This window comes from Astatotilapia calliptera, chromosome 15 (assembly GCF_964374335.1).
Source record: "Astatotilapia calliptera chromosome 15, fAstCal68.1, whole genome shotgun sequence".
In the NCBI taxonomy this organism is placed as follows: Eukaryota; Metazoa; Chordata; class Actinopteri; order Cichliformes; family Cichlidae; genus Astatotilapia; species Astatotilapia calliptera.
The window spans coordinates 21157627-21185067 of NC_137436.1; the positions used below are offsets into that span (position 1 = coordinate 21157627).

Below are 27441 nucleotides of genomic sequence, written 5' to 3' on the forward strand. Positions count from 1 at the left end.
AATAACAGGTTTTCCTTCAGTTTCTGGCCTATTCTTGACCCTGAACTGTGGTCTATTTAATCAGAGAGCACAAATATGGCCATCAGCTAAAGCTGTTAATGTGATCAAAATTAAGATTAAAATGAGTCAGTGAATCCACATGGAAGGAATCATTTCCTTTTGTGCGGTGTGCAGTTGGGATTGAAGGTTTGGGTGGGCTGCAGAAGGTTTTCAGGATCTCTAAATTGGCTGCGGCAGTCTGAAGTTTGGGAGTAGATGTTTACTACACTGCAGCAATTCAGAGAGAAAATGAAGAGGCTGAAACAAGAAATTAAGAGACCACAACAAGACATGGAGTTGGACTACCAACCGCTGACTGGCTATTACATCACTACAATCCCTTTTAGCAGCATGAATGCAACCAGGAAAAAATGCTTTGAAGCTTTGCAGTTTCTGGAGGATCTCTTCTTGCCCAGAAGGAATATAATCCTCTGTTATAGTAAACCTGAAATGAAAAATCGTAAAGAGGCAAACACTCCAAACCCCCGCTCAGGTGCTTCTCTGGGACTCTGCTTTATCAGCTTCGACTGACTCTGGCAAAACAAGCAAACAACTCAACAGCTGTCATCAGATTCTTATTACTGTCTCACAACACTCGCCTCGCCTACAGTCAGCCAGTCAACACAACCGCGGAAGTCTCTCATTTCGTGTGCTTGCAGATAACGTTGCGACCACGTGTGGCCACTCTGTTTACATTCAAAACAATAAGATGTGTTTGATTTACAACATGTGTGTTTGTGTCCCCTTCCAGGCCACCACCCTGCTGACCATGGATAAATACTCCATGCAGGATGTGCAGACCATCAATAACACTTGCTTCAAGCTCAACTCCCTGCAGCTTCACGCCCTCATGACCAACTACCACTGTGCCCCCGATGAGCCGTACATCCCACCTGTAAGATAAATGGCGTCTTTAAACATGTGCAGCGTTTTTATTGGATTAAATTAGATGAAACTGGAGTTATTCAAGTCAAACTGATTTTTAGAAACTTCTGCTGGTTTCTGTGTGTTTAGGAGCTGATAGACCACGTGGTGGCAGTGGCGGAAAACACAGCAGATGAGCTGGCGAGGAGTGACGGCAGAGAGGTTCAGCTCGAGGAGGATCCAGACCTCCAGCTGCCCTTTCTCCTTCCTGAGGACGGCTACTCCTGCGACGTGGTGCGCAGCCTCCCCAATGGCCTGCAGGACTTCCTGGAGCCTCTCCTGCAAAGAGGTAGAAAGTCAAACTATATGTGAATAAGGAATGAAGTCATATTGGAAATATATGAATGAAAGCCTTCAAATAGGTTTATGTTTTATGAGAATGTAAATGACTTTGGTTGAATATGAGCAGATAATTTTTCCCAGGGTTTTTAATTTGTTTTTATTGTCATTGTTTTAAATAAAACCCTGTATACCTAAAGGAAATCAAACATTCATTGAATTATGTTTCATAACTGTGTGTTAGTTCTGCTATTCTGAGTTTTATACCTCCTGTTTTTAAAGCTATGAGACGTACAACGAGTTTAAAGATGTTATGTTGGGATTTAAGCATCTTAAAATAAAGCAGACCAAACAAAAAGCATCAGTAGCTGCTGCTTTAAAATAAGTTTGGTTGCTTTATATGCTGTATTGCTACACTCGACAATTAACGTTTTCTTATTGTCATGATTTCAGAAAAGCTGCTCTGAAACAAAGGTTATGATCACTCTACTATCAGTGACATTATTTCTGTGTGCGTCTGTTTCCTCTGGTAGGTTTTTGTAGGTTAACGCCACATCCACGTTCGCCCGGCACCTGGACCGTCCACTTCGAAGGAGCTGACTGCGACAGCCACTTCTCCGCTGCTGACAACTCTGAAATGGTACGACGTCGACGTTCAGTCACTCTCTCGCCACACTGTGCGTGCGTTTATTTATAGAGTTGTGTGTCAGTGCAGTGGGGCATCCTGGGTAAATTCGGTGCCACAGAGGAGACTTTGCAGGTTTAGTAATGCTGAGTCACAGAGACTGTGGAGACTGAAGTCTAAAGTAAGTCTGACAGCTAAGACAGCAGAAAACAAGACTAAAACTCAAAGTGGCTGCAGGGTCTTTGATGGCTGCAGAGTGACTTTGGGAAACTGTTCTTTTTTTCAGCATTTACATTTTCATGCTGCGCTCTTGCTTTGAGTGGATGATCTTCACTGAGATCCCATCCACTTTGCTCTGTATGCTGCCCAGACACGCCTCCATATTGTCAATAACGATGAGCTGCTCTTTGATACAAATATCTAATTGGCTGATCACATGGCAGCAACTCGGTGCATTTAAGCATGTCAACATGGCCACCATGACTTGCTGAAGCTCAGACTGAGTCTCAGAGTGGGGAAGAAAGGTGATTTAAGCAACTTTGTGACCTGGTTGTTGGTGCCAGACAAGCCTGGTCAGAGTATTTCAGACTCTGCTGGGATTTTCCCACATGACCATCTCTGGGGTTTACAGAGAATGATGTAAAAAAGCAGAAAGATCCAGTGAGCAACACTTCTCTGGATAAAAACGTCTTTGAATGCACAAGACATTAAACCTTGAAGGAGAAGATCACACTGGGTGCCCCTCCTGTCAGCTAAGAGCAGGAAATCGATTCTATAGTTCAGCACAATTTGACATTAAGAGACTGAAAATTTGCTTCTGGTCTGATAAGTCTCAATTTCTACTCTGACATTAAGATGATGGGGTCAGAATTTGGCCTAAGCAACATAAAAGCATGGATCCATCCTGCTTTGAATCAGCATTTCAGACTGGTGGTGTCAGAGAGGTTTTCTTAGGACTCTGCACACCAATTAGTATTAATTGAGCATCGTTTAAACACCACCGCTGACCACGGCCACAGTGGTACCATCTTCTGCTGATTCCTTGAACATGACAGTAAGTTGTCTGTACTCATTTGGCCTCCGAAATCACCAGATCTCAATCAAGTAGAGCACCTTTGGGATGTGATGGAACATGTTTTCCAACAAATTTCCAACAAATCTGCAGCAACTGTGTGTTACTCTTGTGTCATTATAGACCCAAATCTCTGAGAATGTTTCCAGTATGCCAGTTCTGAAGGGAAAAGTGGTTCCTGAAAGGCATAAATACTAATGTGGCTAGTGTATACATTTTAATATTTCAGCTGTGTTAATAAACTTCATCTGTATGTTTCTTTTTAAAGACAAAAATGACAATAAGTAGAGGATTTCACAGAGTTTGGACAAGAGATTCAGGGTAGCTGAGACTAGCAGCCAAAAAAAGGTGAAATTCCTGTGCAGAAACTGAGCTGTAGACAATTTGACGGCACGACTGTCATAGTTTGACTATTTTTAGACACGTTTAAACCTGGAGACTGCTTTGATTTGAGTCCAGAGGGGGGGGGGGGGGTGTGTGTGTGTGTGTGTGTGTGTGTGTGTGTGTGTGTGGGTGGTCTCTCAATCTGAATGCAGAGATTAAAGTGTCTTCAGAAGGATCTATTTACTTTTCATAAGACACACACCAAGACACAAGCGCACACACAATTTAATCAACACTAATCACGCTGCTGAAGTTGGGGAGCCCAGAGCAGTAAATGAGAGACTACTTTTACTTACACACACACACACACACACACACACACACACACACACACACACACACACACACACACACAGCCACTTCCTCTGTAATTGGTCTGTTTATCCCTACTCTACTATTTCATGACTGTAGTCTCGACTGGCGTCTCACACAGCACACGCGCACACAGTGATTAATGGTGTGTGTTCAGGCAGACTGGTGGGTCGAGCTCTGCCTTGTCGACAGTTCTTAAGCGATCATTACAAGACCAGCTCTGCTCTGCAACCACTTTAGTGTCAAAGATGTGATATTGTTTGCTTTTTATGTGTATAAATGTATAAACTGGATTATGTGGAAAAGTCTGATACTAAATTACAAGTGGAATAAGGAGAGCCTGCAGTGATGTTTGAGCCCATGCTGTTGTACAGTATGAAAAATGACACAATATTGAGTTTTATTCAGTTAACGTTCAGTGACAGTTGCCTCGGGGTGCTTTATACCATTATGTAAAGACTGAAAAGTCATTAACCTGTGTGCTGCACTTGGTAACTGTGGAAAGAAAAACTCCCTTTAAACAGGAAGAGACTTGGATCAGAACCAGGCCTCAGGGAGCGGTGCCAGTTTACCGTGACTGGTTAGGAAGCGAAGAGAAAGAGAAAAGGATGGAAGAGGCCAAAAATGTGTAATGAGCTGTGCCTCCTGAGTACGTAATGTCTAATTAGGTTTAAGTTTTTCCTAAGAGCTTAAAGTCGTTAACCTCGTTTGTTTGTCTGATGAATAAACATGGGTATCAGTTAAGTTTAATTAATTTACTTGTGTTTAGTACAGCGGCGTGTCACACACAACCTAATTGTGGGCCTGATAATAACCTGTACAGGGCTTGAATTCCTCTGGACCCAAATCAAAGCATCTTCCAGGATTAATTCCTGTGGAGATATCTGCACGGAATTACAGTAATCTAATAATGTTTGGGCCACTGTTGCATTAGTGTGGAACAGCTGCAGCCTCTCTCTGCAGCGCTACAGGAAGTTTTGCTAGCATACACAGACTGGCTACAAAGGTGTGAACTTGAAGCCGTGCAGGCAATGACCGCCGGCTAAAAAATTTAAATCCACTTCAACTGATGAGGAGAACGCTGAACACCAAACACGGCGGCATTCCCAGTGAAGTTAACGTTAACAGCGTTAGTCCTTAGGATCCAGATGTGTAACAATAACATTATTAGGGTGGAGCAGCAGTTCAGAGAGATTCAGACTAACCAGCTAATTTATAATGAACAGAGCATGCCTTTTTTAATACGCATGCATAGATGTGACAAAGAACAGGGACAGGAGACATAAATTACAGCAGTATTGTATTTACTGGAGAATGACAGACAGTGAGGTAAGAATAGGACAACAAAACTTCACAAGTAAAGTTTTTGGAAGTAAACGGCAGCAGTATTTCATGATTATGATCAAACAATGTCTTTTTCCCATAAAATATTTCAAATCTAATTGATTCATTCATTTTCATTTACACACATACATTTTCGTTTATTTGTAACTTGGAAAGAAGAAATTGGTGACTTCACAACTGACTTGGGTTGTATTAGAAAGATTAGAATTGGAAGCTTTTATTGATATTATATAATGTACAATGAAATTGGAGCGCAGCAACAACTTAAGACACAATGAAGAATAAACATTTGATCATTTATACAGTAAATACATAAAGTGCTAGTACTCAAAGTACTAGGTATAAAAATTGCTACATATACTAAATAGGGGTGGGTTTTTATAATCGATTTATCGATTAAAATCGATTCTGGCTTGGGTAACGTAAAATCGATTCATTAAAATCCTGAATCGATTTTTTAATATTAATTTATTTTGCCCGAAATGCCAGAATCTCTGGTGAAACCTCACAAAATTTCAACAACCACCAAACAGCTAAGACAGTAAATGAGAGCAGGTACACGGCTTCTGCACAAAGACGTAAACACACAGCGCGGACCCGCGGATCAGAATCTGTGAGATGTCGCCTTTCTCAGCTGACGGTCGGGGCTGAAAGCCGACAGCTCGCTGATTCTGATCCGCGGGTCCGCGCTGTGTGTTTACGCCCTTTTTGCGCTGATCATATGGCTGTTAGTTTTATCTCTCTTCATTGACCGAACCAGCAGCAAAAGAAGATCCAAACTACGCTTCACATAAACATCGTCATGAATTCCCTCTGACGTTTGCTGACTTTTCAGTATAAAAATCACACTTCATGCACAGCTCTCTCTCTCTCTCTCTCTCTCTCTCTCTCTCTCTCTCTCTCTCTTTTTTCCGCATTATGCGCTTGCTTGTTACGCACAAGTCTACCGTTGTTTACAGCGCTGTCGGCCGACGTTTTTTTCCCCCCTTTTACTTACTTCCGAAAAGTAAACCTAATTTCTGCCGTTCAATATTGAACAAATTTAAACTTTTTAAAATTAAGCAAAATGCAAAACGCTTAGCCGTGTCTCTAATAAAACCGCTGTAACTTCAGAGGTGATGTTCATAAGTTGATTAATGGTTTTCTTTCGTTTTTGATGTACTGCAGATTATTTTTATAAAATCCCAGGCCAGGAAAATCCCCTTCATGTTTTTCTGTGTTTTATCCTCAGCTACTTTGACACAAAGGCCTCTGCTGTGATGCTCACACCTTTGATAAAGTCTTGCGAGTGTCAGCTTCCTTTTAATAGATACAAAAATATGTAAATGTACTGATCTGAATTATAATATTTCTGACTGTCAAAATTTCCCAGATTCGAATCGAATCGAATTAAATCGAATCGTGGATCGAATCGATTCGGGACCTTGTGAATCGGAATTGAATCGATTCTAGAAATCAGTGACGATACCCAGCCCTAATACTAAAGTATATAAAAAGTACTAATGTTTAATAAGGTTAGGTAGTCGGGTAACAAATGGTGAGAGTATCCCAAATATTACACAGTGATTTACCAATAATCTAATAATCAAATAACTCGGGTGTACTTGGTACATTCAGAGAAGAGGTGTTGAGGTTTGGAAAGAAGCCCTTCCTGGGTCTGTGTCCTTGATTTGCCAGAGAGCAACAAGTTAAACAGATGAAGGCCAGGATGTGAGGGTCCTTCAAATATGTCTGCTGAAGAAGGAGGAGGGAGGTTTACAGGTCCTGTATGGAGGACAGAGCTCAGCCAGCGATCTCCTGAGCCGTGGCTCTGTTTCTTCCTCCTCAGCAGTCTCAGGAAGTGAGGTCGTCTCTGTACCTTTTTAATAACCATTGGCAGCTCAGGTGTTCAGAAAGTACCCAGGAATTTGGAACCTTCTCCACACATTGATCACTGATGTAGGGCCACGTCTCGTCAATGAAGCCGAAGAGGGTTTTTCATTTTTTGTTTGTTTGTTTCGGGTGTTCTTGGTCAGGTTGTACCTCAGATCTGAAATGTTTCTCTTTATAAACTTCAAGCAGAAAGTTGAATCTGTTTTCTAATAGAATTCAGCCTGATTGAGTGGGTATGCAGCTGTAATTTTAGTGTACGAGTTGTCCTCTTGACTTGTGGTTGTTGTTTTGTTTGCTTCTGGGTGTTGCTGCAGTTTGAAGCGCCAGTCAGCGACATGCAGGACAACAACACCAAACAAAAATAGACAATACGATGCAAGCATTTTTTTTTATGAGTGTGACATGAGCTTTTGGAGTATCCTTTGTCAGAATATTTTTTCATCATGTGGGAAACCTCGGTAGCTCTCTCTTTCTTTGTTTCTCCATCTTTCCCCACCCAGTCACCCAGCCCTGCTCAAATGAGCCCTGCTGTGTGTGTGTGTGTGTGTGTGTGTGTGTGTGTGTGTGTGTGTGTGTGTGTGTGTGTGTGTGTGGCCATGAAGTGGTTTTCATTCTTGACTTGGTTCCAGCGACCACAGGTTCCTCTGCGGTCTTCCCCTTTTCCCCTTTATCCCTCCTTCAAGCCTTCCCTCCCTTTTCTCATCCCTCCCTCTTTTTTCTTCTTCTTTTTTTTTTAACTCTGCATTCTCTCACTATTCTCCTACATGTTTCAGACGAAGGGAACACGCTAAAGGAGAGTTGAGCTTTCCTCAGGCCTTTTTCCACGCATTCGCTCACAGTGAGAGGTTACATCCTCGCTTACAGTTTGTCCTTCCTGTCCATCTCTCTTTTCAGCCAATGAGGAAAGAGCCGGAGGTTGTCACAGTAACCCTGAAGAAGCACAACGGCATGGGCCTCAGCATCGTGGCCGCCAAGGTAGGAAATGTCACCTGGAAGTTTGTTAAAGAGTGAAAGTCAAACTTTGGCAGCTCTGAGATGTTTTCAGTTTGTTGGGGTTTATTTATTTTTTACAATTTTGCAGGAAACTTTTCCTAAAAATGAAATCTAACACTGAAAAGTAAACGACTGGCATGCATTTGACAGGAAACCCCAAAATAACTTGGATGTTTTTATCGTGGCTGTAGAGATGGTGTGTGTGTGAGGCTGAGCGACACACTGCTGACAGAACAGGCTGCTGTTTAAAATAGACTCCTTTCACTGTTGAGTCTGACAGCAGCACAGAGACTAAACAGCAACACTACAAAGAAACTTCTGGATGAGCCCCGGACAAAAACGTGCTCTGTGCAGTTTGCTGATTTAAGGGAGGGGATGTGGGGCTGTGCGGTGGGGCTAATTTAACTGTAGATCATTGTCTGTCCGTGTGTTTGTGTTACCGCACCTCTGATGTGTGGACCAAAGTACAAAAGTCTGCAGATGTCCGTGTAAGATGCAATTTTGGCTTACATGCACATAAAAGTATTAATGTAATAATCCAACAAAAGATACATGAACAGGAGGTTTACACACTTGGGCATATGTGAATATCCAGGTCCTTAATTTGTTGCATCCATACACCACCTCAGTGGATTTGAAATGAAACAGTTTGAAGTTCGGACCTTAAGCTTTAATTCAAGTGGCCTGACAAAAATTTTGCATCAACTGTTTAGGAATTAAAGCTATTTTCACACCTTGTTCCCCATTTTCACAAGACCAAAAGTGATTGGACGATTGACCATGTCACAGCCATAAAGAAATTCCAATTTCCAAGCTAATTCCAAGCTTACAAAACACTTTAAAATAAAGTAACATTAATCCGTGTTAATTTTGTGCTTTGTGAGTTTGCCCTGCTGTAAATCTCTCACGCAGTCATAAAGTGCGAGCAATTGTTGTAAATCGGTGTGTGTAAATCACCTGACATGCTCAAGTCAGTCAGGTAAACAGAGTGTGGGGCAGGAGTTTTGACGTTGCATCGTATAGTTGTTTTTCATGAGGCAATGATAGGATTAGATAACCAGGACTTCATATGGAGAGGTTTTGTTTTGTAGCTGTCAAGTCATTTCATTTTTGTCGTTGGATTGCATGCAAACTGCTTTAGGGAAAGCACGAATCAGAAACTTCCGAAGTGTAAAAGAAGGTCCGAAGGTTGCTGCTGCAGACTGATAAGCAGTTTCATGTGCAGGTGAGGCTGGTTCCCTCATTATTTTACAACAAACGGCGCAGGCATAAAATCTGAAGTTGAATCCAAGTGTTGAGTTAGTATTTTACAGCCTTTAATTGTATTTTTTTTAGATAAGGACCAATGAGATGCCAGTGTGTCACAAGACTTAAACCAAAATAAAGCTTTCAGAGAGTTGGCAAAAACATCAGGAGTGGCCAAACAATCAGCAAACTGGTTTATTGTTTGAAGGATTGCAGCGACCAGCTCAGCAACACCAAAAGACCTGAAAAACTACAGGGTCACTGATGTTTATTGAAAACATAACTACTGATAGAAGCAGCAAGATGAATTGAAGTGTATAGGACTACTTTCCCAAAATGATCAGATTGAGCTTCACAATTCAAAATGATAACGGCCCAAAGCACACTGTTGAACCAACACAAGCCAGTTTTCTTAAGCAAAGGCAGGTACCTGATTTCAACCCAACAGTACATCTGTTTCACTGGCAGAAGATATCAAGAGGCGAAACACAGCTTTTGGTGATGTTCATGGGCTCTAGACTTCAGCCACTGAGACAAAGGGTTTTCATCCAACTGTTTAAAAACTATCCTTATACTTATTATCACATATTGATTGTTTTGATTTCTAGTTTTGCAAAGAGGAAAAAAACGACAAAGTATATGTTGATGTCTAACAAATTATGGACCGAACTGTACCTGGAACGCCGTCCAAGAAAATGCAGAGCTTCATTTTGGTAGAGAAAATGAATGTGGCTTGGATACCTGCTCAGTATGGATGTAATAAACATGTTGCTTTGGCTCCAAGTTTTGAGTTACTCATTTTGGCCACTGTCACCTTGTTGCTAATGCCCAGATACTGATTGTGTAGATTGCTTGTTAGTGCCAATTAACAGAAAATGCTAAACTTTTTTGGACTGTTGATCCACACAGTGGGCCACCAAATTGGACAGACTGTCACAATTCATTATTTGATGGTTGTAAACATGTTAATTTCAGCTCTGAGGCGTAGTATTTTAACATGACACATTTACATTAACACTGGAGGAACTGCAGCCGCAGAGGCTGCTGTTTAGTAAAATGTAATGACTGTGACACCGAGCTACTTCAGATGAACTGAAAATTTAAACAAAAACACTTCGAAACGCAAGACATTTCATTCAAGTCCAGGAAAAACACAGTTGCACAACTTGAAGTTGAAAACAATTAAAATGTTAAGTCTGCTTCCAAAATAGTTTATATAAGCTCACCGCACATCACAGGGAGGCTGTAATGTGAAACGTGGAGTATATTCAACTGACATCATCTTCCAGTCCAGTCTCGTCTCCACTGGTTCCCTCTAATCTTACATGTCACAGCCATCATCAGGCGACTCATCCTGAGTGTTTCATAGCAACAAGAAAAGGCTTCGCTACCCTGTATCTTTCCTAATGTTAGTAAGAAATCAACTCACTGGCTCGCTTTCTTGAATTTAAAAAGTTTTCTGACTTTTTTTGAGCTGCAAGCCAAACATGAACCGATGCACAGCATGTACCTCAGAGCCCCCAACAGTGTCCGACATGGTTTTGATTATAATTTGAAATGGCAAAGAGAAGTGAGACACAGTTGGGTGTCCAGTTTGACTAACAAGTTTCCTTCAGGGGCAACCCTTCACTTTCAGGCCAGACAGTTACATAATTCTACATTAAGGCCGTTCCATCACCAAGATTTCCCCCTAACTGGGTTCCTCGTTGTACTGTAGCTTATCTTGTACAAAACAGCAGTATCAAACCAGTATACATCCATGCAAGAGGATATGAGTAGATAAGACTACTACGGTTTGCTCTATGTACAAAACATAATGATTTTCTTTCTTTCTTTTGATTGGAGCAAGTTTCCTGCTTAAGGCGAGAGCTTTCCTGTGTGTGTGCAGTCTGACTCTGTGTGTGTGGATGGGAAGAGTGGGAAGGAAGGATGTGCTGAGGAAACCTCCTTGCTCTGTTTATTTTCAGAGCTGTGTGGATGTTTGAGAGAGTGGCAGAGATGTGTGTATGTGGGATGGGAAAGGCAGGTAGAGTGAATTTTGTCAAACAGATGCCTAAATTCTCTGTAAACTGGGCTGAGCTTTGTCCTATTATATAACTCAGAGTGTGTGTCTGTGTGCGCGTGTGTGGTATTTGCCTGGTGGAGCTGAAGCAGCGCTCCACCTCAGTCCGACCAGCTGGCGTCCCAGCCGACACTTCACCTCTGGACCGCTGTCTGAATTTGCTGTTTCTTAACAAACACTCTGCAATTAGGACGCCGTGGAGGAATTTGGGAGCTCTTGGGAACATTTGAGGAATTTACTGCAACACACACTGGACTGTTGGGCAACTTTTAAATTTTTTATTATAACACTTTTTCTATATTAAGATTTATTCTTTTTCCCGGTCAAACCTTTGAGAATGAAGAGCGGAAAGATTCCTGCACGTCTTTGCTTTACATACAGGAACTTTTTTATCCCGCATTTCTGTCCGTAAACAGTGATTTTTAAAAGTTCAGCTCAATGGATTACGCTCAGTCTGTGTAATTGCTGGGAGGTTTTAGACTTGTCGGTTCATGTTAGCAGGTTGATTCGTTCTCTGGGATTTAAAAAAAAAAAGAAGGAAGGAAGGAAAGAAAAGGAAAAAACAGGTGTGTGCAGTTGGTGCGGGTGTGTGTGTCCTCCGCTGTGGATGTCCTCAGTGTGAACTGGTCTGGATAACAAGCAGCTGCAACATGTGGTTTTCTGTGGTGGGCAGGAAAGACCAGGTAACTGCTCTTTTTATGTCATTTGTGTCTTTTAAAGGCAAAGAGACTGTTTCTGTCTGCTCTCTTTGATGTTATTATAAATTAAAAAAAAAAGATTTGAAAGGTGGTCTGTAAGTTTGCATCCATGTAAACCCGATTAAGACTGTTGCGTTTCATGTACGATAGACTCGCTCTGCTAAAATGTTGACCTTACTGGGGTTTTTCCTGGCTCAAATCTCACTGTTTGATATACAAAAAAATAATAGGTGTACTTCAGTAAATTAAATACCATCATAATGTACGTGAGGGAGGAAGTTTCCTTTTTCCTTTTGTGCTGGTAACAATCTTTTAGATGGACACGAGTAGTCCATGAGTATTTAGTGTTTATTTAGAAGCACATGCTTGTGAAGCAGCTGGTTGAATATTCCTGGATTTATCGAGTGCAATGGCCTGCTGGTCCATCACTCTTGGCAGTTTGCTGACAGTGCCGTTCTGTCACTGGTTAAACAAAAACCCCTGGTGTTTTTAATAGAAGGGAAAAAGAAAAGGGTAAAGTGCTCTTCAGCCAGATTTAAATTTGTGGCCTGATTTAAAATGTAGATTCTAAAAGAAGACTCCTTAATCAGATTTTGCAGAAATCTCCATAAATTTTAAAATATTTTATTAGACTTGAAGAATTTCTTTTTTGTGTGGTGGGGAGGGGAGTTCAGCGCAGTTTAAATGTTAGATAAGAATTCTGGTGTAAAATGGGAATATTAGCTCATAAAATCTGTATGTCGAATCAGTGATTGCTCTGTTTGAACTCTCAACCTTTACATGTTGGTCATTTTGTTGGAGCCCTTTGTCTCTGTGGAACAAACGTGTGGAGAGCAGATTAGCATCCTTAAAAATACTACATCAGTCAAACCCACACACGTGTGTTTTATTGTATTGTGTTTGTCTTCCCTCCGGGCAGCTCCCAGCTGCAGTTGAGGAAACACTCGCTCCCCTCCTCGTCTTCGCCCTCCTCTTGTTGTCCGTTGGTGTGTTTACTCCTTTATCAGCGAAAGAAAGGAACAGAACATCCTCTCTGTACAGATTTAAAAACACCAGATAATGTTTGTGTTGTGTCGTAATTGAGGATTCCCAGAGACAGGACAGTGTTTGATAAAGGAGAGCTTTTCCAATCTCCAGTTAAAAATTCTGGTCATTTATACTGCTTTGGTTGATACATCCCATCAACTGTTAAAGTTGAGCTTGGTTAACGCTTATGAGGAAATGTCTCAATTTTCAATAATTAAATATGTATATTAAAAATGATTAAATGGTGGAGGTTATAGAATTTGTTCACAGTCCTCTTCAGGGGTTTTGTGGTTCGGTCCGAGTTAATTTAAAATGTCCTGTTTTCAGATAACTGAATGACCGAATTATTTTGTCAATGCAGGCCCTTAACTACCATCAAAACAGCTAACACACTCGGACCGTTTACCAAGCAGCTGCCCTGCACCGCTGACCTTTGGAACCACGATGTTCTCTGATGAACTCTATTATTACAATTTTACAAGAAATCTGAAAAGTTAAAAGCCAGAAAGTGTCTGGTTTAGTAGGTGAGCTACTGTGCTCTCATTGGCAACTTCTGGCCGTCACTCATACCTTCTTCTGAAAGGGGCGGAGCCTGCAGCTGTTGCACTTCGGTCTAAAAGTTCAGACACTCACACAGTTAACATTGGGGCTCAAAACCAGAGGTGTGATTCAAAAAAAAAATGTGTGGTATTTTGGATGGAAAGTTGAAATATACACTGTGGAGACGTGTGAGACTAACATTAAAAACTAAGATTTAAGCTCATGCCGATGATACGTTGTTATCCCTACATTACTAGGAAACTAATTTATATATTTCTTTCTTTCAAATGTTTTGCTTTTTGTGTGCACTTGCAGACAGACAGGGAATAGAGGTTTAAACAGTTAAAAGTTTGGCACTCAAACCAGAGTTATGCGGCTTGAGAAATGAGCTATAAACTGAAAAGGAGGAGGATTGAATCTGTTTCTGCAGTGTTTGAAGCTTTAGTTGTGTGTGTTTGTTTGTTAGCTGATAGAAGCGTATTGGAAGTGTAACAATAGCATGAGAGCGTCCCACTAAGGGCTGGAACAATGAAAGGATGTACCGCACGCACACACACATGCATTCGCTTTCCTGTTGGGCAGGAGGTGTTTACGAGGTGTGGAAGGAGAGCGTTTGTTCACCTTGGCGCTCGTTATGAAATCTATGTAGTCACATTTTGGCACATCTGTGTGGGGAAAAACTGAGGCATGCTTGTAAAAGGCTAGGGCTTTTTCATTGTTTGTCTTTTGCTTATTTTGTTTACATTTTTGTAGTTTTGGTCTTATTTCAGCATTTTGCTTTTTTTAAAATTTGAATTGCATTTATTTCTAGTGCCGTATGTGGTCTGTTGGATTAAAAACAAAAAATAAATACATAAATAAAATGAAATATTTTTTTGGTAAATCTTTAGTTTGGTTACTACAGCTTCTGCATTTACCACGTGATGTATTCAAGCCCCAAACTCCATTTTTATCCTTCTGCAAAATCACTGGAAAATAGTTCATCCATCCTTCAGCTGATCCATCCATTTATGTCTTTCCGTCCATCAGTCTAACAGCCGGGCCATCCATGCATCCTCCTGTCAATCATCTTTCTATCTGTCAGCCGATTTATCCATTTATCTTTCCATCCATCTGTCTGTCAGCCAGTCCGTTCGTCCATCCACCCGTCTGCTAGCTGATCCCTCCATCCATATATCTGTCAGTGAATCAGTCAGTCAATCCACCCATCTTTCTATCTGTCAGCTGATCAGTCCAGGACTTGTTCTTTCTTTTTTTTCTTCTTTTTTTTTTAAAATTTCTGAGTTTTGCAGTTTACAATGCTAGGTACAGGCACTAGTTGATACAATTTGCAGTCATTGTCTGATTTTGTCCATTCCGCACCAAAAAGCACACCCTACTACCAGCAGCAATAAAATACTTTTCTGGAGCTGAAATATATGCATCTCACCATTATTTGAGACCCTGAACTTCGTAGATATATGTAGGATAATCTGAGATGGACAGAACAAAATACTTGAACAGTTTTTGAGTTACCAGGGTGCTCTGACCTGCACATTTGACCTTCTATTTCACTACTTTCCCATCTTCCATCACGGTCTCTGTTTAATACAGGGGTAAGAGATCAGCCATCATCTTGGCTTGTGGGTTACCTACTATAAACCTGTTGAAGTCAGCATTTTTGTATTTATTCAACAATCGCAAAGGTTTAGGAATGTCTCTGTAGCAACAGGCGCAACAAAATTTAAATCAGAGAATTGGGAACAAACAAGTGGACAGTCTGTACCTGCCCAGGGAAGGCAAGAGAAGAGACTTAATCACCTAAAAATGATAAAGCATACCTGCGAGGGTGAGCTGAGCATAAATTCCTCTTGTGGATAAGTGGTTTATAACCTCAGTCAAGCTGCGGAAAGGTTGACATGCTTTCAAACTGTAAGCTGTAATTTTGGTATGCCGCCAGCCTGCATTAGCAGCAGTTTGTGTCAGATGTGTATCAGACGTACGTGACTCGTGTGTTTCTCAGTGTGAGTCAGCCACAGAATGGCTGAGGAGAAAAATGTCACATCACTTTGAGTCGTATTTATTTTCCTCTCTTCAAGAGGAGCGATTATTACCAGAGACATAAGTGAGAAACATGGTGCCTAAAGAGTAGACTAGAAATCTATTGGAGGACTCGGCAGCAGGAAAGTTGGTGTAGAAGGATAACTTTCAAAGAAAGAAGCAAAAGCCTTTTAAAACCTTATTTTTGGGTAAAGCCGTTACCTTCATTGCAGAAATAATTAAAGGAGGAAATTTGATTACATTGCATTTACCAGATGCGCAATACACCTCATTTATGAGCTGTAGAAATTGTTATATATCACAGCAGTCCTACCTCTATAACAGACAACGCTTTGTTTTTAGTGGGTTATCAGCTCACGTTAGACACCCAGGAAGAATGAAATTGTGGGCAGAGGAGAGCTTTTGATACTTGGTGTTCTTTGTACGAGTCGAGGACGGGCTTTTCTTCTTTAACAGGTGTGAGTTCAGAGAGATTTTGAGTGTGGAGCCAGCAAGGCCACCCTCGGGGCACTGATGTTCAAGCTCATGTTTGTTGTGTGGCTAGAACTTGTAAGACAAGAGCACCTGACAGGATTACATTGATTCATTGTAGGTTACACTGAGAAGTGTGACGCATAGCAACAGGATTTGGAGTTGGCTGAATATTAAAAGCTGGATTTTCCATAAAGGTTGAATTTGGAAGTATATTTAAGAGCAGACTTCTTCGGGTTGTTTCACTCTAATAGAGGTGTGATGTCTTAAAGGTGCGCTTTATTTGGTGTGCGAGGGTTCGTTACAGGACTAAATAAATAAAGGGTCTTCAGATATTTCAGTTATTCTTATGCATCTAAATTTGTGTTGATTTGTTGCCAATGCTTGTGACAAGCAACACACCTCAAAATTAACAATTTATAGCTTAATTGTTGCAACAAACTTGCTGTTTGCATTTGCTCGTGCATGTTTCAACCTGCCTGTGAATTTGCAGTTGGCCTGCTCGTCTTCTCTGTTTACACAACAGAGAGACCGTGACTCGTATTTGTAATCAGTACGTTTAACAGAGTTTTGTTTGCCTTTTAGCTTCTTATTAGGATTTAAGCTCATCAGCTAGTGCTCATTTATTTATACAAAAGAATCCACCTGGATAACATCAATCTCTTTTATATTTTTTTGCCGCGGTGCAATTTCTTTTCTAATGTGTCGTATTATCTGATGTCTAGCGCTCTATAGCTACACTAGAGGCCAGGCTGAAACGGTTAGAGATGAGGTTTCAGGTTTCAGCACTTCCAGCTCCTCCCAGGTTTTCCAGCACACTGAAGCATAAAAGGAAAAAACATCTCAGTTAATTAGCTGCTGTTTGTATTTCTATTGACTCACTCGAGTTGGTTTCCACCCAAAAATGCAAAGTATGCACCCTTTACCTGCCTCTCCAGTCTGAGGCCTTCACAGCACGATAAAACTCTGTTACATCCCAGCTCACTAGGTTCAGAGGCAAAAAGGTAACCAACCACAAGGAAAGCGGTTTAGACTGAGTCGTTTATTTAATAGATTTTATTAGTAGTCATGTAAAAGGGAACCAGAAGCGTGGAGCAGGAGGCTGCTGCTCAAGCCAAGCACCAAATAAGTAAAACAAAAGGTGATTGCTAATGGAAGGGTCTTAGCTAACGTGTGCTGTTGTCATTAAGAATAATATTTTTGAAAAAATGAAATCCAGTGCTTACTGGCCCACCTACTAAAACAAAAATGACATAGGAAGTGGCCTTCCTAGCAGACAGCACTTAGTGTTTGTCACACTACAGTAAAAATGATGGCATCTTCATTATAGTCTTTTACATTTTGAGACTGATTGTAGGTAGTTGTGGTGACCAAGAGGTTACTTAGAGCTTGCGGGTGTTGTGCACTCAACCCTGGGCTGCAACATTCAGTCACAAGGCCCAGGACACCTGTCTCCAAACAAACAGGGTCTGAGTTGGCGTGTAATCCCTCTGTAATCCCCCTTCGCACAGGTTTGCAGATAAGTGCCAACAATAATAATAATAACTAGAAAGCGAAAATTTCTGAAGAAATTTTAAGTGTGCCTATGCCGCCGCTAATCAGTATAGTTTGCCATTCAAACGGCTACAGAGAGCAAAACTCAGCAGAGCAGCCATTCTCCACCATGAACTATGGTAAAACCAAACACCGCTCGCGCCTCACAGATGACAGCTTACAGTTTTGTGTAAAGATGAGGTGACTTCGTACAGCCCCAATTTGTAGACGCTGTGCGCAGAGGTTCATAAGCAGACCCGACAATGTTTGCATGAACACACTTTGAAGCATTACGTTATGGACCACTTTTCTCACACAGTTGCTGTACCCACACAGCCGGCTGTAGCTTTTCATCTCATAGCCCGACACATACACAAAAAAAAAAAAAAAAAAAAGCAGAGAGAGCACAGACTTTACACCTGAGAGGCGTGATTGCAGATGCCGCTGAGGTGGGTCCACCTCCCCTGCAGCGGCACTGCAGACCACGCCCTGCCACACACATCAAACACATAAAATAAATATTTATGCACTTTTCATTCACTTTTTGTTTTTTGTTATTTTTACACAGTGTTCTGAATGATTAACAATGGTCTACAGCCAATCTTGTGTATTATTATACAAACTTTGGTTGTAAATGGTCAAAATTGCTAAAATTTACAACATATATGCAGCTCAACAGCGACACCTTGTGACTTATTCCAGTCACTACCTTACATATACATAACGTCTTACCTGACATTCAGTTCACCGGACACTCATACTGAATCACCAGCCCATATAAATGAAAAATAAGTCCAGCAGCCAACCAAGAGTCATCACGAAAGACTAGGGGTGACACGACAGCGTGAGCGGGCCTGGGTGTCAGCCAGCCCAGCCTGGGTGTCAGCCAGCCCGACCTGGGTGTCAGCCAAGCCGCGCTAGCCAGCTAGCCGCCATGCGGCGGTGAAACGAGAGCGTGAGCCGGCCTGGGTATCAGTCAGCCCGGCCTAGGTGTCAGCCAAGCCGCCCTAGCCAGCTAGCTGCCATGCGGCGCTAGCAGTAACATCGTGAGAGATATGGGACTTCTTGATAAAATATGGGACTTCTTGATAAAACGAGCAGATATTTGAAGTTTACACCCCTACATTCTCGCCTGAAAATAGGGGAGGCTGTCATAAAGTTCAAAATCAGTAACTTAGCGCGCACAGCTGTATAGAAACTCCGTCGTGCTAGCTAGCACGCAGTACAGTTATTGTAACTGTCAGCACAACGAAAATAAACTACACCTAAACTCGGTTTATATCTGACCCAAATAGAGTGCAGTTAATAACGTCTTACCTGAAATTCAGTTCACCAGCCGCCTGCTTCTCCTGCATTGGGTTTCCCTTATCCACGATTGAGCTCCGCGTTAGCCACCACCGGTCGATCGGTGTTTCTTTCCCCGCATACGAGGGGAAGAGACATATACCGGTGGCTAACGCGGAGCTAGCTAGCCACCGGTATATGAACAACTCAGTTATTTTTTCCACATCGACCAGCATCATCGGCCCATATAAACGAAAAATAAGTCCAGCTAAGACAAAGACTGTTTGCGGAGCGATCGGGGGTGAAAGGAGTTAGAGACGCCTCACTGAAAGCCAAGCCTGGGTGCTTTTGAGCGAAGCGGCGCTAGCTAGCCGGCTAGCCGGCCGGCCAAACTAGCTAGCCGGCTAGCAGCAACATCGTGAGAAATCTGTTGCTAATATGGGATGTTTTGACAAAACGAGCAGATATTTGACGTTTACACACCTACATTCTCACCTGAAAACCGGTCGATCGGCGGCCGCCTCACATGTTTCTTTCCCCACATATGAGGGGAAAGAGACACATACCGGTGGCTAGCTAGCTCCGCGTTAGCCACCACCAAACAACTCAGTTAGTTTTTCCTCATCGACCAGCATCATCGGCCCATATAAACGAAAAATAAGTCCAGTGTGAAACAGTCGCTTGGCGAGCGATCGGGTGGTTTAGCGAGTGTCAGCCTCTTAAGTTTAAGACAAGCCCGGCTGCTTTTTAAGCGACGCGGCGCTAGCTACCCAGCTAGCGTCAGTACACAGGAACTACTTCCGGTAGTTATACAAAATAAAAGCGTCCACAGGGACACAGCGGCCGCCTCGCATTACTCCCGACATACCACTAGAGTGAGCCAGCACACCACAAATGAAGTTTTCTTGTTCTCCATTCATTCCAATGGGAAAAAACTTGCATTAAAATATTCATATTTAAAAAACTATAGAAGTAATAAACACCAAAAGTCATAGCAACTCATTCCAGCTCCAGCCGCACACAATGATATATCATATGTGAACCTTGTCTCAAAACTGTGGGGCGAGTTAAGGTCCAAAATTTCAGGCGGAAAAAGAATAATAATAATAACTAGAAAAATTTGCATTTCCTGCGAAAATGCAGTGTGGATGCTTAAAGCTGAAGCTGTATGCAAAAAGTAGCTGAAAAAGCTGAAAAGTTGCAGAAATTGTAAAAACTTTGCAGAAGCAAAAGAAGTTTGCTAAAATGGAATAACTTAGCAGAACTGCAATATCTTAGAGGAAACATAATACTTGGCAGAAATACAATAGCATAGCAGAATTTAGCAGAAATATTGTAACTTACCAGAAACATGATAACTTCTCAAAAATACAAGAATTTAGGAGAAATAGTATAAGATAACAGAAAGAATATATTTAGCCAAAAATACTTAAACATTACAGAAACACTATGATTTAGAAAAATAGTACAACAGAGCAGAAATATTGTGATTTACCAGAGACACTGTGATGAACTATGAATATTGTAATTTTAAATTGAGACTATGTTTTAGCACAAATATTATAATTTGGCAGAAATACTATAATTTAGCAGAAATACTATATTAAGCACAAATCCTATAAAAAGCAGAAATGGCATGATTAAGCACAAATACTACATTTAGTAGAAATACTTTGTTTTAGCACAAATCCCATAAAAAGCAGAAATACTGTACTATGATTTAGTAGAAAAACTATAATTAATCAGAAATACTAAATTTAGCAGAAATACTATATTAAGCACAAATACTATGAAAAGCAGAAATAGTATATTAAGCACAAATCTTATAAAATAGCAGAAATGCTATGATTTAGCACAATAGTAATAAGTTAAACAGAAAAATTGGAAAAGCAAAATGGACAGCTGAAAAAATGCTGAACATGCTGAGGGTCCCTCAAATATACTTGTTAAATGACAAAAATCTGCAAAAAAATTTATTACAGCCACACAATCACAAATATGTACACATGAGGAAACACACATGCACATAGAGACCCACACACAAGATCCAATTCAGTCAACCAGTCTAAATATATTGAATTTAAATCTTAGAATGAGATCATCCCATTAAAAGCCTCTCTCTCTCTCTCTCTCTCTCTCTCTGTCACAGACACACACACACACACACACACACACACACACACACACACACACACACACACACACACACACACACACACACACACACACACAGGGAGAGAGGACTAAGTTTCTAGGTCAGCCTGGGAACTGCTGAATTTGAATCCACCAATCAGAGAGCCTGTGCACTTTTCCCCACCAAAACAGGTGCATCTGTTTACACACGCAGCAGCACAGAGAGACACAGGATTTTTGCAGTCTATTTCTCATAGTGACGACTCCCTCAAACAAATGACCGTAATTTCCTAACCGTAGGGGCTAGAACGGTCATTCTTACACCGTTTTGTTCAGAAGAGGTGGGGGAATCTTCAAGTGTTGACAATTTAATATTAAAATATGAATTTTTAGAGATATATGACATGGATGACTTGTTGACTTAGAAGCCACGAATTCCCCAATATGCAAATTTGAATGCCTGAGACCACATATGTGATTGGCTGGCTGGGAAGCCGTGCAGGCCCTGATTTGTGGATTTGAATTCCTCAGCCCTCAGATATGATTGGCTGGCTTAGAAGCCATGAAGTCCCCAATATGCAAATTTGAATGCCTCAGGACACATATATGATTGGCTGGGAAACCGTGCAGGACCTGATTTGAAAATTTGAATGTCTAAGTCCTCACAGAGGATTGGCTGCCTGGGGACCAGGCAGAAATATATAGAGATACTATGATTAAGCATAAATACTACATTTAGTAGAAATACTATGTTTTAGCACAAATCCTATAAAAAGCAGAAATACTATAATTTAGCAGAAATACTATATTAAGCACAAATCATATAAAAAGCAGAAATACTATATTAAGCACAAATCCTATAAAAAGAAGAAATACTATATTAAGCACAAATTCTATAAAAAGCAGAAATACTATATTAAGCACAAATTCTATAAAAAGCAGAAATACTATATTAAGCACAAATCCTATTAAAAGCAGAAATACTATATTAAGCACAAATCTTATAAAATAGCAGAAACAGTATGATTTAGCACAATAGTAATAAGTTAAACAGAAAAATTGGAAAAGCAAAATGGACAGCTGAAAAAATGCTGAACATGCTGAGGGTCCCTCAAATATACTTGTTAAATGAAAAAATCAGCAAAAAAATGCACAGGGAGAGAGAAGTGAGTTTCTAGGTCAGCCTGGGAGCTGCTGAATTTGAATCCACCAATCAGAGAGCCTGTGTACTTTTTCCCGCCAAAACATGTGCCTCTTTTTACACACGCAGCACAGAGAGGCACAGGATTATTGCAGCCTATTTCTCATAGTGAGGACTCCCCTCAAACAAATGACCATAATTTCCTAACCATAGGGGCTATAGCGGTCATTCTTACACCGTTTTGTTCAGAAGAGATGGGGGAATCTTCAAGTGTTGACAATTTATCATTAAAATATGAATTTTTAGAGATATATGACATGGATGACTTGTTGACTTAGAAGCCACGAATTCCCCAATATGCAAATTTGAATACCTGGAGCCCACATACATGATTGGCTGGCTGGGAAGCTGTGCAGGCCCTGATTTGTGGATTTGAATTCCTCAGCCCTCAGATATGATTGGCTGGCTTAGAAGCCATGAAGGCCCCAATATGCAAATTTGAATGCCTCAGGACACATATATGATTGGCTGGGAAACCGTGCAGGCCCTGATTTGAAAATTTGAATGTCTAAGTCCTCACAGAGGATTGGCTGCCTGGGGACCTGGCAGAAATATATAGAAATACTATGATTAAGCATAAATACTACATTTAGTAGAAATACTATGTTTTAGCACAAATACTATAAAAAGCAAAAATACTATAATTTAGCAGAAATACTATATTAAGCACAAATCCTATAAAAAGCAGAAATACTATATTAGGTACAAATCCTATAAAAAGCAGAAATACTATATTAGGCACAAATAGTATAAAAAGCAGAAATACTATAATTTAACAGAAATACTATGTTTGGCACAAATCCTATAAAAATAATAAATACTATAATTTAGCAGAAATACTATATTAGGCACAAATCTTATGAAAAGCAGAAATAGTATCATTTAGCAGAATAGTAATAACTTACAAAATTACAAATATGAAGGCATATTGAAACACAAATGCACAGAGGGACACACAAACACAGGCTCTAATCCAGTCAACCAGTCTAACTATATTCAATTTAAATCCTACAATGACATGCTGCCAAATAAGGGCAGGGTCCTCTCTCTCCCACTAAACACACACACACACACACACACACACACACACACACACACACACACACACACACACACAGACAGACACAGAGGGAGAGAGCTGCCGAATTTAAATCCACCAATCAGAGTGGCTGTTTACGTTTTCCCGCCAAAACAGGTGCATCTTTTTACACACGCAGGACAGAGAGGCACAGGATTATTGCAGCCTATTTCTCATAGTGAGGACTTCCCTCAAACAAATGACCATAATTTCCTAACCGTAGGGGCTAGAGCGGTCATTCTTACACCGTTTTGTTCAGAAGAGATGGGGGAATCTTCCAGTGTTAACAATTTATCATTAAAATATGAATTATTAAAGATATTAGACTTCTAATGCACCATAACTGAGCAGAGCGAAGCAAAAACTGCCTTGACTTGCCCTCAAACAACGCTTTCTAACTCTAAATCTATTTGGAGTATCGATATCATTCTTTCACCGTAAGAGACAGCAGGCTTTGGTGAACAATCATAGAAATTTTCAGGTCTCTGTGGAAATCCAACAAAAAGTTATGACGAGAGAAAAAAGTGGTTCATTTCCACAGTTTGAAATCTGAAGAAATCTGAGCGAAGGACAAATTTCCTACCCTCAAACAAGTCCAACTCATTTCAGAACGGTAATAGGTGAGAAAGAAATTCTTGAATTGTGAGCGTCAGGAGTGTCTGAAGATATACCGGGACAAGCCTCATGTCTTAACTTTGCTTCGTTAAGGAGATATGACGATTCGAATATGCCTCTCATTACAGAAATGCAGCGATGATTTTGAACAAGCTCTCCATTGACTTTATATGGAGAGTTTTGTGACCTTGTGTTGGTCTGAGGAGATTTGCCAAAATTCTATAAATCCCACAACAATGATAGTGACATTTTCTGAAAGCCAGCAAAAATACCTACGTTTTGATGTATAATTTGTGGAAGTTGAGTGAAAATTGAGCAAGTAGCAAGAAGTTGTTCGGACATGAAGTGAAAATTGCAAAACCTTCAGTGACACACTGGAAGCCAAGAGCATAGCAACCATAACAACGCATGTATTTTGTGAAAAATCACAATTTTGCAACTGAAAACTTTAAGAGGCATAAAAGTAAAACGGTAAAAGATTTGAAAAAGCTGAATCATACATGAATAGCCCAATAATTTGTGAACATTTTAAAGTTTGAATGGTTTTTCTAGGCGAAAGTATGAGGAAGTAGTTAAGTTTCAAAAACAAGCAAAATTTAGCAGAATTTTGGAAGTTTTCCATTCATTTCAATGGGACAAATTAAAGGAAAAAAGCTTAATATTTTAAAAAGTATAATAGCAAAAAATAGCAAAAATCATAGCGCAAATTAGCAGAAATAGCAGAATAGTTTAAAATTTGAACGGTGAAAATAGCACAAAAATTGTGGAAGTAGTTAAAGGACAAAAAATGAGCAACTTGAAGAATAATAATAACTAGAAAAATTTGCATTTCCTGCGAAAATGCAGTGTGGATGCTTAAAGCTGAAGCTGTATGCAAAAAGTAGCTGAAAAAGCTGAAAAGTTGCAGAAATTGTAAAAACTTTGCAGAAGCAAAAGAAGTTTGCTAAAATGGAATAACTTAGCAGAACTGCAATATCTTAGAAGAAACATAATACTTGGCAGAAATACAATAGGATAGCAGAATTTAGCAGAAATATTGTAACTGACCAGAAACATGATAACTTCTCAAAAATACAAGAATTTAGGAGAAATAGTATAAGATAACAGAAAGAATATATTTAGCCAAAAATACTTAAACATTACAGAAACACTATGATTTAGAAAAATAGTACAACAGAGCAGAAATATTGTGATTTACCAGAGACACTGTGATGAACTATGAATATTGTAATTTTAAATTAAGACTATGTTTTAGCACAAATATTATAATTTGGCAGAAATACTATAAAAAGCAGAAATACTATAATTTAGCAGAAATACTATATTAAGCACAAACCCTATAAAAAGCAGAAATACTGTACTATGATTTGGTAGAAAAAACTATAATTAATCAGAAATACTATATTTGGCAGAAATACGGTATTTGGCACAAATCTTATAAAATAGCAGAAATAGTATGATTTAGCACAATAGTAATAACTTAAACAGAAAAATTGGAAAAGCAAAAATGGACAGCTGAAAAAATGATGAACATGCTGAAGGTCCCTCAACTATACTTGTTAAATGAAAAAAATCAGCAAAAAAATCTATAACAGCCACACAATCACAAATATGTACACATAAGAAAACACACATGCACAGAGAGACACACACACAAGATCCAATTCAGTCAACCAGTCTAAATATATTGAATCTGAATCTTAGAATGAGATCATCCCATTAAAAGCCTTTCTCTCTCTCTCTCTCTCTGTCACACACACACACACACACACACACACACACACACACACACACACACACACACACACACACACAGGGAGAGAAAAGTGAGTTTCTAGGTCAGCCTGGGAGCTGCTGAATTTGAATCCACCAATCAGAGAGCCTGTGCACTCTTTCCCTCCAAAACAGGTGCATCCTTTTTACACACGCAGCACAGAGAGACACAGGATCATTGCAGTCTATTTCTCATAATGACGACTCCCCTCAAACAAATGACCATAATTTCCTAACCGTAGGAGCTAGAACGGTCATTCTTACACCGTTTTGTTCAGAAGAGATGGGGGAATCTTCAAGTGTTGACAATTTATCATTAAAATATGAATTTTTAGAGATATATGACACGGATGACTTGTTGACTTAGAAGCCACGAATTCCCCAATATGCAAATTTGAATACCTGGAGCCCACATACATGATTGGCTGGCTGGGAAGCTGTGCAGGCCCTGATTTGTGGATTTGAATTCCTCAGCCCTCAGATATGATTGGCCGGCTTAGAAGCCATGAAGTCCCCAATATGCAAATTTGAATGCCTCAGGACACATATATGATTGGCTGGGAAACCGTGCAGGACCTGATTTGAAAATTTGAATGTCTAAGTCCTCACAGAGGATTGGCTGCCTGGGGACCAGGCAGAAATATATAGAAATACTATGATTAAGCATAAATACTACATTTAGTAGAAATACTATGTTTTAGCACAAATCCTATAAAAAGCAGAAATACTATAATTTAGCAGAAATACTATATTAAGCACAAATCCTATAAAAAGCAGAAATAGTATGATTAAGCATAAATACTACATTTAGTAGAAATACTATGTTTTAGCACAAATCCTATAAAAAGCAGAAATACTATAATTTAGCAGAAATACCATATTAAGCACAAATCATATAAAAAGCAGAAATACTATATTAAGCACAAATTCTATAAAAAGCAGAAATACTATATTAAGCACAAATCTTATGAAATAGCAGAAACAGTATGATTTAGCACAATAGTAATAAGTTAAACAGAAAAATTGGAAAAGCAAAATGGACAGCTGAAAAAATGCTGAACATGCTGAGGGTCCCTCAAATATACTTGTTAAATGAAAAAATCAGCATAAAAATGCACAGGGAGAGAGAAGTAAGTTTCTAGGTCAGCCTGAGAGCTGGTGAATTTGAATCCACCAATCAGAGAGGCTGTGCACTTTTCCCCACCAAAACAGGTGCATCTGTTTACACACGCAGCAGCACAGAGAGACACAGGATTTTTGCAGTCTATTTCTCATAGTGACGACTCCCCTCAAACAAATGACCGTAATTTCCTAACCGTAGGGGCTAGAAGGGTCATTCTTACACCGTTTTGTTCAGAAGAGATGGGGGAATCTTCAAGTGTTGACAATTTAATATTAAAATATGAATTTTTAGAGATATATGACATGGATGACTTGTTGACTTAGAAGCCACGAATTCCCCAATATGCAAATTTGAATGCCTGAGACCACATATGTGATTGGCTGGCTGGGAAGCCGTGCAGGCCCTGATTTGTGGATTTGAATTCCTCAGCCCTCAGATATGATTGGCTGGCTTAGAAGCCACGAAGGCCCCAATATGCAAATTTGAATGCCTCAGGACACTTATTTGATTGGCTGGGAAACTGTGCAGGCCCTGATTTGAAAATTTGAATGTCTCAGTCCTCACAGAGGATTGGCTGCCTGGGGACCTGGCAGAAATATATAGAAATACTATTATTAAGCATAAATACTACATTTAGTAGAAATACTATGTTTTAGCACAAATACTATAAAAAGAAGAAAAACTATAATTTAGCAGAAATACTATATTAAGCACAAATCCTATAAAAAGCAGAAATACTATAATTTAGAACAAATAGTATAAAAAGCAGAAATAC

At 40.0% G+C, this 27441-nt stretch overlaps 1 protein-coding gene across 25 annotated transcripts in view; it reads left to right on the forward strand.

The window, feature by feature from the left end:
• Nucleotides 1–27441, forward strand: part of afdna (afadin, adherens junction formation factor a) — a 161382-nt gene that overhangs the window by 72951 nt on the left and 60990 nt on the right. For all 25 annotated transcript variants that reach the window (XM_026194091.2, XM_026194093.2, XM_026194100.2 and 22 more), the window contains 4 exons: nucleotides 791–934; nucleotides 1054–1252; nucleotides 1776–1882; nucleotides 7746–7826. In XM_026194091.2, coding sequence (XP_026049876.2) covers nucleotides 791–934; nucleotides 1054–1252; nucleotides 1776–1882; nucleotides 7746–7826 — 531 coding nt within the window. The remainder of the gene's footprint in view (nucleotides 1–790; nucleotides 935–1053; nucleotides 1253–1775; nucleotides 1883–7745; nucleotides 7827–27441) is intronic.